This window comes from Corvus brachyrhynchos, unplaced genomic scaffold (genome assembly GCF_000691975.1).
Source record: "Corvus brachyrhynchos isolate BGI_N302 unplaced genomic scaffold, ASM69197v1 scaffold142, whole genome shotgun sequence".
In the NCBI taxonomy this organism is placed as follows: domain Eukaryota; kingdom Metazoa; phylum Chordata; class Aves; order Passeriformes; family Corvidae; genus Corvus; species Corvus brachyrhynchos.
Genome location: NW_008237226.1, coordinates 2,711,681 through 2,727,102, shown reverse-complemented (window position 1 = coordinate 2,727,102; position 15,422 = coordinate 2,711,681). Strand labels below are relative to the sequence as shown.

The window sequence follows — 15,422 nt, the reverse complement described above, 5'->3', positions numbered from 1 at the left end:
CTCCCGCCGCTGCGACCCGCCCCCTGCGGCCGCTCCGCCACCGCCGTCACCGCGGCCGGAGGCCGTGGGAGCCTTGGTGGGTGACGAGTTGACCATGAGCCAGTGTGTCCTTGCGGTCAGGAAGGCCAGTGGTATCTTGGAGTGCATTGGGAAGAGTGTGGCCAGTAGGTGATCTTCCTCCTCTGTTCGGCCCTGGTGAGGCCACATCTAGATTGCTGAGTCTGTTCTGGGCTCATCAGTGTAAGAAGAACTACTGGAGAGGGTCCGGGGAGGCAACAAAGATGATGAGGGATCTGGAGGATCTCTCTTATGAGGAGAGACTGTGGAACTAGGCCCGTTTAGTCTGAAGAAGACAAGACTGAGAGGGATCTCATCAATGCATATAAATATATCAAAGGTGGATGTCAAGAGGGTGGTGCCAGGCTCTTTTCAGTGGTGCCCAGCAACAGGACAAGGAGCAATTGGCTTAAACTAAAACACAAGAAGTTCCACCTCAACATGAGGGAAAACTACTTTACATTGAGGGTGGCAGAGTGCTGGAACTCGCCACCCAGGGAGGTTGTGGAGTCTCCCTCTGGGGACATACAAAACCCACCTGGATGCTTTCCTGTGTAACCTGCTCCAGGTTACCCTGCCTGGGCAGGGGTTGGTTAGATAATTTCCAGAGATCCCTTCTAACCTTAACGATTCTGTGTTTTCTGTGACAGCATGGGGGGTTAGTGTGGGGAAAGAGAGGGGTGTGGATGGCCCTGCAGTGCCCTCAGCCTTGGCCACGGTGGTCCAGACCCAGCCCCTCTGGCCTTCACAACATTCCCAGCACAGGCAGAGCTGGATCTGGGGTGCTGCTGACACAGGAGCAGCTGTGAGCAACTGGCTGGTCCCCAGAAGAGCTCATGGCCTGGAGGGCAAAATACACCTCCCAAGCCCTGCCCTGCCTCAGCTGCCCTGGCCCAGGCCATTCTTCAGAAGGAACCCGCCACCAGCCACCTTTCCTTATCCTCTCCTGGCAGAAGGGTGCTGCTGCAAACAGTGCCAGCTGTAGGGCTGTGGGTGAGGAATTGTACCATCGTATGTCACAGAATGGCAGGGTTGGAAGGGACCCTTAAAGGTCACAGAGTCCAACATGATTTGTTGCAATGAGCATGAGCATCTTCCACTAGATCTGGTTGTTCAGAGCTCTGTCCAGCCTGACTGAATGTTTTCAATGATGAAGCATCCACCACCTCTCTGGGCAACCTATTCCTGCATTTCACCACTCTTCTCATGAAAGATTAATTCTGAGGGAGTGTTGGGTGTCCCTGCAGCCCAGAACAGCTTCCCAGGTGTGGGTAGTGGGGAGGTCACTCCCCATGTTTGCTGTGTTCCCAGTATACTCTGCACAGATGGAAGTTGTGCTCTAATTTCAGTGTTAGATGAAATGAGAAACACATGGTTCAGCCACATAAAAGCAAAGCTGAGCCCCAAGATTTGAATTTCATGTTGTTTGATATGGAAATTTCCAGCTGAAGATAAATGGAGCTTTTCCCTGAAAAAAAGCGTAGTTTCTGATTTTAGTATCTTCTGACTTTCTTAGTAAATTCTACCTTTCAATAAGCTATGCTATATCTATTACAAGGTATAACCCTCAATCCTTTGTTTTTAATGCATTTCAAACTGACCAACCCACATGAAAATGTGCCTCTCGTGTTGCAGCAAAAACTGATGAATGCACAGGTAGTTGAAAAGAAGCCATATAATGACACTGAAATACTGAAGGTAAGTTTTCATCCTTTGTCTGTGCATGCTGACTTGTTTCTATAGTGCATTAACCAAGGACTTCAGCAAAATGAACCATGCAATTAATTCAAACATTTGTTTCCATATATAATCATGGTAACTATGCTGTAGAATTTGAAAATATGACTGGGACACTTTTCTGTTGTAGTTCAGAAGCCATTCATTCCCCTCCCTGATTATTAAATAAGTAATATTCTTGATGTTGGAAACATGTATTTTTAAACTGTTTTTTTAATGTGGTAAACAGGTGCATGGAAATTGTATTGCTTGATTTTCCAAACTGCATTTTTTGCTCTCAGACACTGAGGACTGAGTTGATACTCCACAGAATAAAACAAAATGGTGAATCCATTGACAGACTACTCAGAACTGATTTGGTGCTTTCCATGATGAGAACTAGCATTTCTGCTCTTCATTTTCTTGTTCTAATATTCTCCTTTGCTATTGATTCAAAAGTCATTAGCCCAGGCTTGTTTTTTGGTAGCCAGTCCAGCTACAATTGTATGAACTCAAAAATTTTAGTCCAACTAACTAATGTGTCAAAAGAAAAAAGCAGAATGGCTTTCCTGCTTTATTTTTGGCTGATTCTCTTTATGTGCTACTTTATGTGACTCCTGTTACCAGAAAAGTATTTACATGAAAATGGGCATTTGAGTCATGTTCCTCAAAATGATAATGTATCACACAAAATCCGAGCAGTTACAGTCTTATAATTCTTAATTTATTTGAATTAAAGCCTTAATAAGAAGGCTATAAATTGGAATGTTTGTCATTGCTTTCCTGCGGGAATTTTTTTACATTATTATTGCAGCATGAAGTCCTGAACAGAAGACTCCGACCTTTAGGACATGATGTGTTTTATCTGTGTTGATTTTTTTAGGAGGGAGCTTTGTTCTTACACAGGTACATGATTAACGATCTATGACTTGTTACCCGTTTCTTGAGCAGCTGTTTGGCCTGTGAGTGCTGTCTAGCTGCGTTTTCATGGGAAAGTGTCACAGGTTCTGTCCTCCAGCCTGCACTATGTCGGGTGTGCCAGCTCTGACCCTGGTCCTTCATTCCTAACCCACAACCCCCTGGGTATCATTCAGTGTAATTTCTCACCTACATTGTTCATTTCTTCTCCAGTTGTTTCTCCTCTTGCTATGTGCAAACCTACCTGACTTTAGCCTTTGGCACAGGGGTAAAGGAGGGAACTTTTGAGACATGGTCATTTACCAGGCTATTGAACAGATACACTAACTTGGTATCTAGTACATTTAAAAATTAAAATCAAGGCAGTTTGATGGATTTAACTTGTTCTCATTATTTCCTTCTACATTTTTGAGGTTTTGTAGTTTGAAAATTCTTGTTTGAAATTGGGACTAAAACAACCACAGCCTCCCTTCCATTGCTGTGTAACTGATGTGTTCAAACAGGAAAAGCATAGCGGGCCCTGTTTTGCATGGAGATTAGCATGAGAGCAAGGGTATATAAATACCTTTTATATATTTAAGCTCTCAGCAAAATTGGACCATGTCTCTTTAGTGAGAGGATGAAATTGGATAGTTACAGTTTTCTCAAATTATTTACAAAGATCTATGGTCAGCATAGTTGTCAGATACCCTGTTAAATGACTACCTTAAACAATCTGTTAAAATAGCAGATTATTTTCTCTTTGCAGGTGTTTTTCTTTTTTAGCAAAGTCCAGGGCAGCATTATTATCCCTTCCTTTAAGGGATATAACATAACAAAGGATTTTCCAAATGGCAAATGGAACAGATATTCTGGTTCTTCCTCTTGGCAATGGGAAAGCAAAGCCCTGGGGATTTCCTTGTGGCAAGAGAGTGAAAACAAACACATAAAATTTTGCTTCCTATCAGGGCAACAAACCCAAATACAATAATAAGCATACTACGCTCAACACAGCTAATTTTATAACCTAGCAGAAAAATACAGTGTTTCCCAGCCAGGAACATTTAGACCAACTAATTTTTTCTTATGGCAGCCTGCAATGACTCTAAAAATAAAACTTATACCTCTTACCCATTCTTTGTAAGGATGAAATGGATCTGAGAGATATGTCATTGTTTACTTGAAAAAAGGTGGTTTTATTTGTTGAAATAAATATACTATTAAAAATACCACCACCTTAGAACTAATTAAACAAAGTACAAAAATGAATGGTAAACACCTCAGTTAAAGTCTCTTCTCTTCCTTCACTAATTGGATTTCATCAATTTGTGATGTCCCCTTTTCACTAACTGTTCAGGTATCACTACTTCTCTCAGACCTTGTAGGGTCTGAATTTCAGTAGTCAAAAGCAAGGATAGAAGCACAAACTGAAAAAATGAAAACCATTTAGCTATTCGTTTGAGAAAGAGAGGAAAAGAGTGGAGAGAAAAGAAAAAAGTAGTAAAGGAAAGGAAAAAAGAGAAAGAATGAAGGAAAGAGAAGAAATGCCTTTATAGAGCATGTTTAATAAGGTATAGTTGAGAAATACTGGCAAGTCATGTGAAACAAGACAAGGTATCTCTTTCTTCCCAAGAGAAATTACAAATTAAGGGTGATTCACCCAAAGTAGAGGATTATTCTACCCCCTCTTCTCCCTCCGCCAAAAAAAAAAATCCAGGCTTGCACTTCTATTTCTAAGGCAATCCAAGTAGAAAACCAGTGAGGATTGTTTCTGATTTTATGATCTATCAGATTAATTTTATTCACCAGAGAGAAGTGAAAGGAAGGAAACCTTTCCTAGATTTTTCTGACTATGATTTTCCATAGCTGTTGTGATGACCAGTTGAGGGGTTTCAGGACCTTTGTTCTTGGTTTCATGTGGAGAACAAAGTCATGTGTGGCCTTTCCACTTCTTGAAACAACATTTTCTTTGTGGTGTAAGTAACAGAAGGTCAGAATTTTTTTTCTTGATTTGTGGCTGCTCATCTTAAAAGGTATCTACAAAGTGAGACAGTAGGTTCTAAAAGTGTGATCTTTCCCCAAAGTCAGGGGAAAACCAGATTATGTTTATAATGCAAACAATTGCATCCAGACCAAAGTTTTCAATCAGTTGACTTCTTAACCAAGAACAAACATACCTCCTTCCTAGTGAAGTATAGATATTGCAAAACTGAAAAGCTTATTCAAAAGACAAAAATACTTGCCTGAATACTAAAGTAGCTGAGGGAAGCATATGCTGGATTGTGGCTTGGCCACCATTTGACAGTCTAAGACTACTGTGTTTTACTTTTTTAGCTCCTTGATTTCAAATTTCTTTCACAAAGTCGCAGATCACAGGCTTTTCTTTAGAGCAGGAGAAGTGAAAATCAAGATCATGGATGTTTCAGGTTGGAAGGGATCACAGTGGGGCATCTGGTCCAACCTCCCTACTCATGCAGGTTTATCCTAGAGCACATGGCACAGGATTGTCCAGATGGTTCTTGAGTATCTCCAGTGAGAGACACTCCACACCCTCTGTGGACAATCTGTTCCAGTGCACGGTCACCTGTACAGTAAAGAAGTTCTTCCTCATATTTAGGTGCAATTTCCGGTGCATCAGTTTCTGACCATTGCTTCTTGTCCTATTGCTTGGAACCACTGAGAAGAGCCTGGTCCATCCTCTGGGCACCCTCCCTTCAGATACTTATAGACACTGGCGAGGTCCCCTCTCAGCTGTCTCTTTTCAAGGCTGAACAGGCTCAGCTCCTCAGCCTTTCCCTTGTAAGAAGGATGCTCCTGTCCCCCAGTCATCTTCCTAGCCCTCTGCTGGACTCACCCCAGGAGCTCCATTTTTCTGTTGTACTTATGAGCCCAGAACTGGACACAGCACTCCGGATGTGGCCTCACCAGGGCTGACTAGAGGGGCAGGATCACCTCCCTCAATCTGCTGGTGATGCTCTTCCTAATGCACCCCAGGATACCTCTGGCCTGCAAGGCCACAAGGGCACTGCTGGCTCATGGACAGCTTGTTGTCCAGCAGGACTCTCAGGTCCTTCTCCTCAGAGATGCTTTCCAACAAGTCAGCTCCCAGCCTGTACTGGTGCAGGTACTACACCGTGTAGTGTGTATCATCATGGTGATGAAAATGCAAAAATATTTAACATGTAAAATATTTGTAATCTCATTATTACATGTACCTTGTCATAGATTAGGTCTTCAGTTAATTGATTCTGAACATTTTGTTTCACTGAATGGGATCATGCTGGCTGTGTAAAATATTCCCTGACAAACAAAAATGAAACCATAATTCAATATCAACTTAGCACTGTAAAAGGAAAATCTGTATGTTTATAGAGCAGTGGAATATTAAGTTCCCAGTCCTGTAAAGAATTATGTAGTTAATTCCACAGATATGAACTGAGACCAAAGAGTTGCTACAGATCCTAAGAGTTAAGCAATTTTTCACTATCAAGGCAATAGCTTTTTCTTTAAGAATTTGTCATTCCTAACATATTTGTTTTCCAGCCATGAAACTTAGAGGAATGTATTAGTCTGAGTGATTTACCCTTGATGTAAGGGAACATAAGAAACCATACTTGGTCAGACCAATAGCCTGTCTAAACCACTAAAACATGTTCAAGAGCAGCAAAACAAAATGCTGTTTAAGGAATGTGCAATCTTGGCCACTGTATTTTGTACTCTCCTCCCAAATCCGTATTTACCCTTGTGATGTCATAGGGTACATACCTACAAAGCCCTTTTGGTGTTGCTTTAGGGACTGTTGTTTCTGGATTTGTCTAACCTCCTTTTGAACCTGCTGATTCTGTTTGTCTCCACAGCCCTCTGTGGCAGCAAGGTCCAGAATTTGTTCACTGCAGAAAGATGCATGTTCTTAATCAGTTGCAAACTGATCTCCTAACTATTTCTATTGAATCCTCTCTATTCCTGGTAAGGTAGATTTGGTGAAAAATAGTTCTGTGCTTATCTTGGTCACTGTCTTCAATATTTTGTAAATCTTGATTGAATCCTGTTCCACCTTCTCCCCTCTCATTTGAAGAGCTCCCACCTTTTTAGTCTCTTCCTGTAATGCAGCTGCTCCACACTCTGCTCATGTGAGAAGTGCTTCTCTGTATTGCTGGGTTAAATAATCAAAGGCTAATTGTGGCAAAACCAAAGACCCAGCGAGGGTCAGAGGAGCAGTAACAGGCGAAGGAGCCCCAGCAAGCTGATGGATGAAAATGAAGCCAAATTGCCTACTGCCAAGACCATCGAAGGGGAATGACCAGATCATTGTCACTGGGGTGAAACCCACCAGGGTCATCAAGGAAAAAGACTGTTTCCCCTGAATGTAATGTGAATCGAAGAGGTGTTTTTCTAAAGAGATGTGGGACTTGGTATGGTATGCAAGGGAAAAAGAATCGTCTGAAAATTGCTACTGGATATTTTAGGGGGATTGTAAGAATGTGCAAAGCTTACTGTGGGATGTTTAGGAAGGGATCAAAGGTGGGGAAAGGGAGGCATAAAGGAGGCTAAGGCTGGAATAGAATGTGAAAACAGAGGGAAGGGGGCATTAAATTATGATTAAATAATACCCCCCCTTCCATCTCCCAAACTTTCTGTAGGCTCACAGTTTCCCCCTGCTTCATTCACTCACCCTCACCTCATTCTAATAGCTAAGTGTATCTCATTCCTACTTACCCTATGTACTTCATTTTCTCTTCCTCACCATTGGCATTCCCCACCACCAATTTTCCCTTATTTTTTTAGCACTTTGGTGTCAGAAAGATGTAAGAACTCAATTACGTGGAAGAGTTTCCAGGGAGGTTGTGCTGGTTTTGACACCAGTAGGGAACTGCATTCCAAATACACCACCCCTGTTTCCCCTGCCCCTTCTGGTAAGGGAGGGACAATAAAGTATAGACTATGGATTGAAATAGCAATTTACTAAAAGAGAATGAAATAAGAATGGAATAAGAAACACACAATAACAATGGCAGTTGTTATTAATAGCAAAAGTATGCAAAAGAGAAGATGTTTTACCCACAAAAGGGTATTCAACACCAGGAACAAAACCCCCAGATGGAGTGCTTCAGGCCAGGCTGATAATAAAGAATGGTAATGCATTTAATTGCTGTTCTCTTGATAAGGCTGCCTTGATGGAAGGTACATGGCACAATAGTCCATCCAAACGCTGGAGGAGGTGAACAAGTTATTGGTAATTGCATTAAAGACAGTGAAGACAGTGATAAACGTTGCTCTAAATAGCTAAGTAGAAGTCCCATTGGTTTCACTGGGAATTCTGTCTCCACAAGAACTAAATGGTATGATTTAATACTTGAAGTAGAATAGTGGTATCAGTACAAGAATTAAACCAAAGTTCTTAGGGATTTTCTGAATATAGTGTAATGTATCATCTAAAGCTGGTTTCAGTTGGTTCCTTATTTTGCGTAACATTTAAGAGTGGTTTAGTTTCATTGTGTCTTACATAGAAGTTTTCCTTCGTTCAGCACGTGATGTACACTTTACCAGGAAATAAAACAGCAACGTCTGCTATTTGAAAATAATTCACTTTATATATAGATCGTTATGAAAAGTGGAACAATATCTATGACTCATTCCCCAAACTTCAGAAACAGTGTGTCACTGAACCACTTACAACCTTGCTGGTGTTCTTCTATATCACTGGATTTTGAACGGATTTCCCCAGAAATGCCTCAAACAGTATTTCAGGGTTGGAAAAATGTTTGCAACTTAATAGGTTCTGCAGGTCAAACTCTGTGTATACCTGGGCTCTTTGTATTTATTCTTTCCATTCCCCAGCTCCATGTGGTAACCAACCCTCCCATCCCCTCTGTTTCAAGGATTCACTTCAGTGTTTTCAGACTCTCCCACCAGTCATTCGGTTGTCCTCCATTTTTCCCATCTCCCTTACTATGGATTTCTATTCCCTACTAACTTGATGATGTTCGTTCATCTCATTCAGCATCCTCCACCTACTTATTTTTACCCTTTAACATCCATTGAACTCCTATACTCTTTCCTCTCTTAAGCAAATCTAAGTGCTTGCAGTGTCTCCTTCCCTTTTTTTCACAGATCTCCATTTGTCCTGTTCCTTCTGATTCCATGTTGATGCCTCTCTGCATAGCTTCATAGCCCCAGAATACCCTTTGGTCCATCATTAATTATCAGGGAATAAATAATTAAAGATGTTCATATCCTTGTGAATGTACAAAATCTATTGCAAACTAGAAGGGGGAAAGCCATCATTATTTTAATTACGGGCGACATCTACCAATTGTTAGATTTCTAAACTAAAGTTGCAGAGATACTTGAGGAGCTCTGAAAGTGGCTTGTTTTTTTCCAGTTCCAGCTTCTTGTTTGTTTTCTTTTTAAGGATTTCCTGTTAGATACTTAGAATATTTTTCAATGAATGAGATGCACTGTTCAGAAGTTATTCTGGTACATGCACAGGTACATGCAAGAGAGAAGAGCCATTCAGTTTTATATATGAGTCACAGGACTGAAAAAATAAAGCAGAGAAATAATTAGAGGTGGGTTATATGGCCATTAATTTAAGTCCAGCAATAAGATACTTCTCAGCATTCCAAGTAATGGAGATATTCATATGGAAAATTCTTTTTCAGTAGAGTACATTCAACAATGAAGTGTAAGCATGTATATAAAGACTGCACATGACTGAAAACTACAAATTTGACCATTCAGTTCAAAACGCCCTACCTCTGCCTTGCTTCTTTTTTAATAGTTAGCCCTAAAAGATGAAATTTAAGGACTAAATACTTCTATCAGTAGCAGTGGTAGTATTCTACAGGTCCCAGAGAGACTGCGCATCTTTAACCAAGTCAAAGACATAGCATGTTTATCTCAGCAATATACTTTCATGCTATGAAGATTAAATACACATTTAAAAACCCCCCAAAATACAAAACAACTCTATCTTCTGTTGTATCATCGTTATTGAAAGTAGCTGTAGTCTTTTTTATGTTTATAGAGTTTGGTTCATGGATTGGTTTTATGTATTTTCAGTTGAAAATCTCTGAAAAATTATTAGGCCTACTTAATAAATTAGCCTCACTACACCCATTCAAATATTAAACTCAATCTACAGAAAAGTTTAAAAAATGATACAAAAATTGAACCCTGATGCAACTGAATTCAATGAGACTTGTTTTAATAAAAGAATAAGAAAAGTAATTTTGCCATCAGCAACAGAATAGGCTCATGGGATCAAGAAATCCTGGCACCACTGAAAAAAACAGTGGCAATGATCAGCCATTGCCAGACGCTTACAGCAACTACAGCAGATTACATTCTTCTGGGGTAGATTCAGTGTGTTTTCAAAAATTGGTCATTTTGTTTTTATTCCTTTGAATTATTCCTTTCATGCCACTTAAAGAGAATCAGTTTAAAAGAAATTAGTTTGAATTTCAAAAATGTTTTTTTTGACAACACAAACCATTTTGTGTTGTCAAGGGACAGTACTAGAAACTATGGATATAGGAGAAAAGAGGAGATGTGAGATCATCATCTCTACAAATGAAACCACAGAGCCCACAGTCACGTAGAGGCCAGTCAGTTTTATACGGGTTTTGATGACAGTTTCTAGAACACATTTTTGCCTGCTGATTCATGGAAAACTAAGAATATGACAAATAAATGAAGCAAAGGAATAATCTTGCTACTGAAATAGGATGAAATCATCTAAGTTTTAACTTTTAGGAGCACTTGGAACTTTGCATTTAGGGCTGGTTTAAGATAAGCTAAGCTGCCTGTTTACACCATTCCTATTCCCGTCCTTCCTACTGACATCTGTGCATGGCTGTCAGGTTAATCAGACCCATGAATGGATCTGGCTGAATCATTTTTCTCTCTCCATCACCTTTCAACTGGATCCAACACCCTACTCTGATGAAGTTCACATCTTTAAAGACTTGCAGAACTCAGAGAACAGAGAAGAGTGGCCAAAGGGAGGGACTGCTTACAGTAAATGGTGCTCTCAACAGGAATTTGCATTGCACAATAGCCAACACAGCCCTGGCTCTAGCTTCCTGAGCAATGATTGTTGCTAGGACTTTTTGGGAAGAGTATTCTGGATATGACCTCTCCAACTGAATTTGGCATAAAACTCCTCAGGCCCCTTTAACAACTTGTATCTTCAGAGTTTCAATTCTGTGTCTCTCAAATACATTGGAGACATATAACAACAGAAAAATGTACTTTGCAGGCCTTGTAGAGGCATTTTAAAGCCACTGCTACTAGAATGATGGATTCTTACCCAAAAGTATGCCTATACATGCCTCTCCTCAATGCCCTTGCTATTCTTGAACTTTTCTTGGTCTTTATCAGTATTTCCAGAGATTTTGGGTCTCCCTCCAAAAGCCTTCTCTTCCTTCTCACAAACCTCCTCTGAATGCTAGAATATACAGGCAGTCAGTTAAAGGTTTTGTCAGGAAAAATGTAATTTCATTACACTATGAAAGTGTAATTTTGCATTCACATCTTTGCTTTCTTTCCTTTGGAGGCTCCAGGCTCTTCACCAGCATGGAGAGAATGGTTCCTCTTGACTGTTCCTATCAGCAGCTCTTCTAGAGTCTATTGTGCCTTTTTACTGTTTTATCCTGGATGTATATGACACAATGACAGACACAGCATACATTGAAGCATTTAATGATGAACAGTTTTATAAAACTAATTAGTGTTATACGAGTAAGTGCCTAAAATGTGCACACACATTCAATTAATGTATTATAATAGTATATATAGGCCTATTAATACACTGAATTTTGAAATAGGTACATAAACATAAATTAAAAGGTACATATGAACTTAGTTTCATTAGTGTTGAACTAAATCAGATCTGCTACAAAGGGAGAAATTAAATACTGTCAATGGCATTTTCTTCTTAGCCCCATACAGACCTTGCATGACCCTCCTCTGTCACTGTTGTATCTGAATGCCTTATAGTGCATAGAATCATTTACATTGAGTCCAACCATAAATCTAACACTGCCAAGCCTACCACTAAATCACGTCCCTAAGCATGAAAGACATCTACATGTCTTTTAAATACCTCCAGGGGCAGTGAGTCAACTATTTCCCTGGGCAGCCTACAGACTGGGAAGTGAGTTACTAAGATGTAGTTTACTAAAGACTTAAAAGCAGGGAAGAGAGTCAATATGAAGTCTCAAATTCTGGCTATAAGCATTCAATGGTAGCTTCCAGAAAAATGGCTAGATGTGACAGAAAACCTGGCTCCTACTTGAAACAATCAGTGGGGAAAAATGTGCTTGAATGTTTGGATGTTATGTGTGATTTTTGGAATAGCTTTTGTAGACTGTATGCAAATTTCATCTGGTAGAAGACACTTCTGGATTTGCCTCTGGGCAATGTCAGAGAGAAAAGTCTGAAGTGTGCTTAATGTCCCCAGCTGAATGATGAGCATAAAAGGTCAGTTTGGATAGTATGTGATGATCTTGGAATTGGTTTGCCCCTGTAATTTATGTTAGGAATTCAACCCATATTAACAGGTAGAAATGAATAAAGTTATGCTATCTTGCACTATCTTCTGTAATAAGTGCATAGAGCTTATGACTTACAAAAGATTTATTTCATTCATAGAAATGTAAATGCAAATGCATTGAGAGCCATACTTTTCCTGCTCTGTTAGAAAGTGCTTAGACTAATATTGCTGTCCAGCTTCTGTATTGTAGGGTTTTGGCCTCTGCCATGCATTACTGGTTTGAAACATAATGGTACAGATTTCAATCTATATTATACAGGCCACCATGCTCCCAGTTACGTTCACAGTGCTACATTATGGGCAAATAAAGAGGCCAACTTTTAAGTTGCAATAGTTTAACAGTAACAACCAGGAAAATATAAAATGTAATATCCCTGTAGCTATTTACTTTGTCTGTTATTTATGCGCAGTGTAAAACTCCAGAAAGGGACAACAGATTCATTAGCACCATGTATTACATATTTTTTTTAGGCCTATGTTGTTTTCCTGTTTGTTGTAATACCAGAGCCATTACCAATTACAATTCTCATTCAGATGATTCCAGCAATACGTGGCATCAACAGTCCATGTCCTAGTCAACTCCTGCAGGCAGACTGGCAGAGATGTTCCTGATGTGGGGTGAAAATATTAACTACCAAATAACATATTTCAAAACAGATACTAACAAATGAATTACTCATTTAAAACATCCAGCCAGACCTATGCAACATAAGGAAAGTAGGATTTAATGATCTTATTAAAGTTATAATGAAAATTTCTGTAAAAGCAAATGCATTTGGAAACCATTTTACATGAGCATTTCACCAAATTGGTGGCAAGATTCAAATGTCTATTTTTAATGTTTTTCTTCCAGTCACACAATTGTGCTGGCTCTAGAGTAAACAATAAAACACATTTACCTGATGGAGTTATCCCACTGGAATAATTTGGGCAAATAAAGTTTAGCACATGTCAAGGGCTGCAGGCTTAGGTCAAAAGCATGGAAAATTTCCAGCATCAGAAACAAAAGAAGGTGTTTGTGGAATAAAAAATGGGAAATGTTTTGTCATTCCAAGTAAACAGAGACACACCTAGTCCTGGATAAGATAGAGATCTGAGTCTAAGAACTCTTTTTTTAGACTGTGCCCAAGCCTTGGGAAATATTTACCTTGTAAAGATCCCTGTAATTCTGCTTGCCCAGTTGTGTACATTCAAGACCTGGCGGGAATACAGTTTCTGTCGGGCTCATATGCCAAGGTCCCTATTCTGCGGAGTGAAACATAGGCTGCAGGTGCTCAGAGGGAACAGGATGATAAATACTCTAGTTTTTGTCCTATTATAATTCTGAGATTTAATGAAGGTACACACATGGCTATGCAAAGCAGAAAGCATTCTTGAGCTCTGTGGTGTAATCATTTTTTTTATTTTCTGTGGTCATCTGGAGAAATGATTTATGATTGCTTTTGCCTACAAAAGAATTGGGATTGAGACAATGAAACACTTGGATTTTAAAAGCAGTTAGTCAGAAGAAAGAAATCATCAAATACCGAAACACTGAATAGACTAAAGTGTAAAATAAATGTTTTTGTTTCTGTCTTCGAAAACTACAAAATTGCATCAAAAATCTCATACTCCTGAAGTCAAAAAGAAAAGTGAAAAATAAACGTCTATAGCAAATGTGAAAACAGAGCTCATGAGTGAAAATTTCATGGCCTTGAGCATATTTACATGCGTAGACAGGAAATGTCCATATATGATCTACAGTCTGGAAGTTATGCTGGTTTGATTGGTTTCTGTGTTAGCTTCCCAACCACTTCTGATCTTTCTTATCCTCTTCCTAAAACATGGGAGGAGCAGTAAGCATTTACAAAGCAGAACCACAATAGGAAGAAAAACCGCAACCATAAATGAAGGTGGCGTATACCAGATGAATTGTTTAGCATCAACCCACTTATTCCAAGCAAACACCAGTGCATGAACAGTGCATAGCAGCAGGGCTAAATATCCCATCTTGCTCTGAAAAGAGAAAGAAAATAGTAAGCTATTTATTTTTCCCAGCTTGGCAAAAAAAGTACTCTGTTAAGCAAATATGGAAATCTGGACAGGCCTTGCTCATGTCAAAGAAAAGAGACCGCTGGCTTTAAACTGAAATGTAAGAACTGTAAGTCAAGACTCCAACTGTACCCCTTTATGCCACTGTAAAAGAAAATGGATGAGGAACATTTTTCAAGTATTGCTATACTTAGCTGAAATACAGAAGAAATTACAGGTTATTCCTGAAACGTGCTCAATCCTGAATATCTCAATTTACAGATGCCATCTGTATACTGAATTATTTTAGTTCTGTGACAAATTATTTTGAGTTCAGCAGCAGATATTTTAAGGGATTAACTGATTACTTGCAAAGAAAAGTTCTAAGCTAAATTAAAATCTCAAACTCTAGTAAGTCTAGTGCTATGGCAAAAGCACTGTACAACTACAGGAAACTCGATTTTCATTTCACTTACAGTGATAAACTTGGCTTAGCTTTTTTACAAAATTCAGGAGTAAAGAAAATTTACTCGTAATTTTGAGTTTCTTGTCACTTAACAATCTCATACTCATCAGTGAAGTCGAACACTGCCTTTCCAACTGCTGAATATACAGAACCCGATTTTTGAGTAATAAGGTTTTTTTTTTATAAACTAAGTCCAACACAGAAGTATTACTCTTCTGGGTTTCTTCACCATAGTCTTTCAATACTGAAAGCAGGCATGCATTTGGAGACTCCCTCCTGACTTGTCCATATTCTCTGTACACCTGAAAACTTATCTTACAAACGATGGACTTCATAGAACGTGCAGAGTATCAAATCACTAACTGGTGATTATATACTTCAGATCTGCTTTTAAAATACAAATCAAAATTTGAAGTGCCATGTACTTAGTAGGTTATTGAATTTTCAGGTTTTGCTGTTTGAGGGCCTGATCCAACACTTGCTTAAGTCTAGTCTCACCATACTGATGTCAGCAGAACCACCCCTGATTATTATTGCATATGATGTAAGAGAATTGAGAGCAAACCAAATGCTTGGGTGAAGGAAAGAAGCACAGCTGTAGCAAACTTGAGACTGGCTGGATTTGATTATGCATCTGTTCTAAGATGTCTCTTTCAGAATACACTGTGTCTTTTGGGAACAGCATTGACTGGTTCAATGCCACCTACTCCCAATTCAGCA

The 15,422-nt window shown here is 39.4% G+C and overlaps 1 protein-coding gene across 2 annotated transcripts in view; it reads right to left on the bottom strand.

The window, feature by feature from the left end:
- Positions 1-9,860: 9,860 nt before the first annotated feature.
- The window catches only part of STEAP1 (STEAP family member 1), an 11,997-nt gene continuing 6,435 nt past the window's right edge, over positions 9,861-15,422 (bottom strand). Inside the window, exon 5 of one of the 2 annotated variants that reach the window (XM_017729252.1) lies at positions 9,861-14,221. In XM_017729252.1, coding sequence (XP_017584741.1) covers positions 13,964-14,221 — 258 coding nt within the window. In that variant the 3' untranslated portion in view covers positions 9,861-13,963. The remainder of the gene's footprint in view (positions 14,222-15,422) is intronic. The other variant, XM_008629892.2, reaches the window with a different exon arrangement.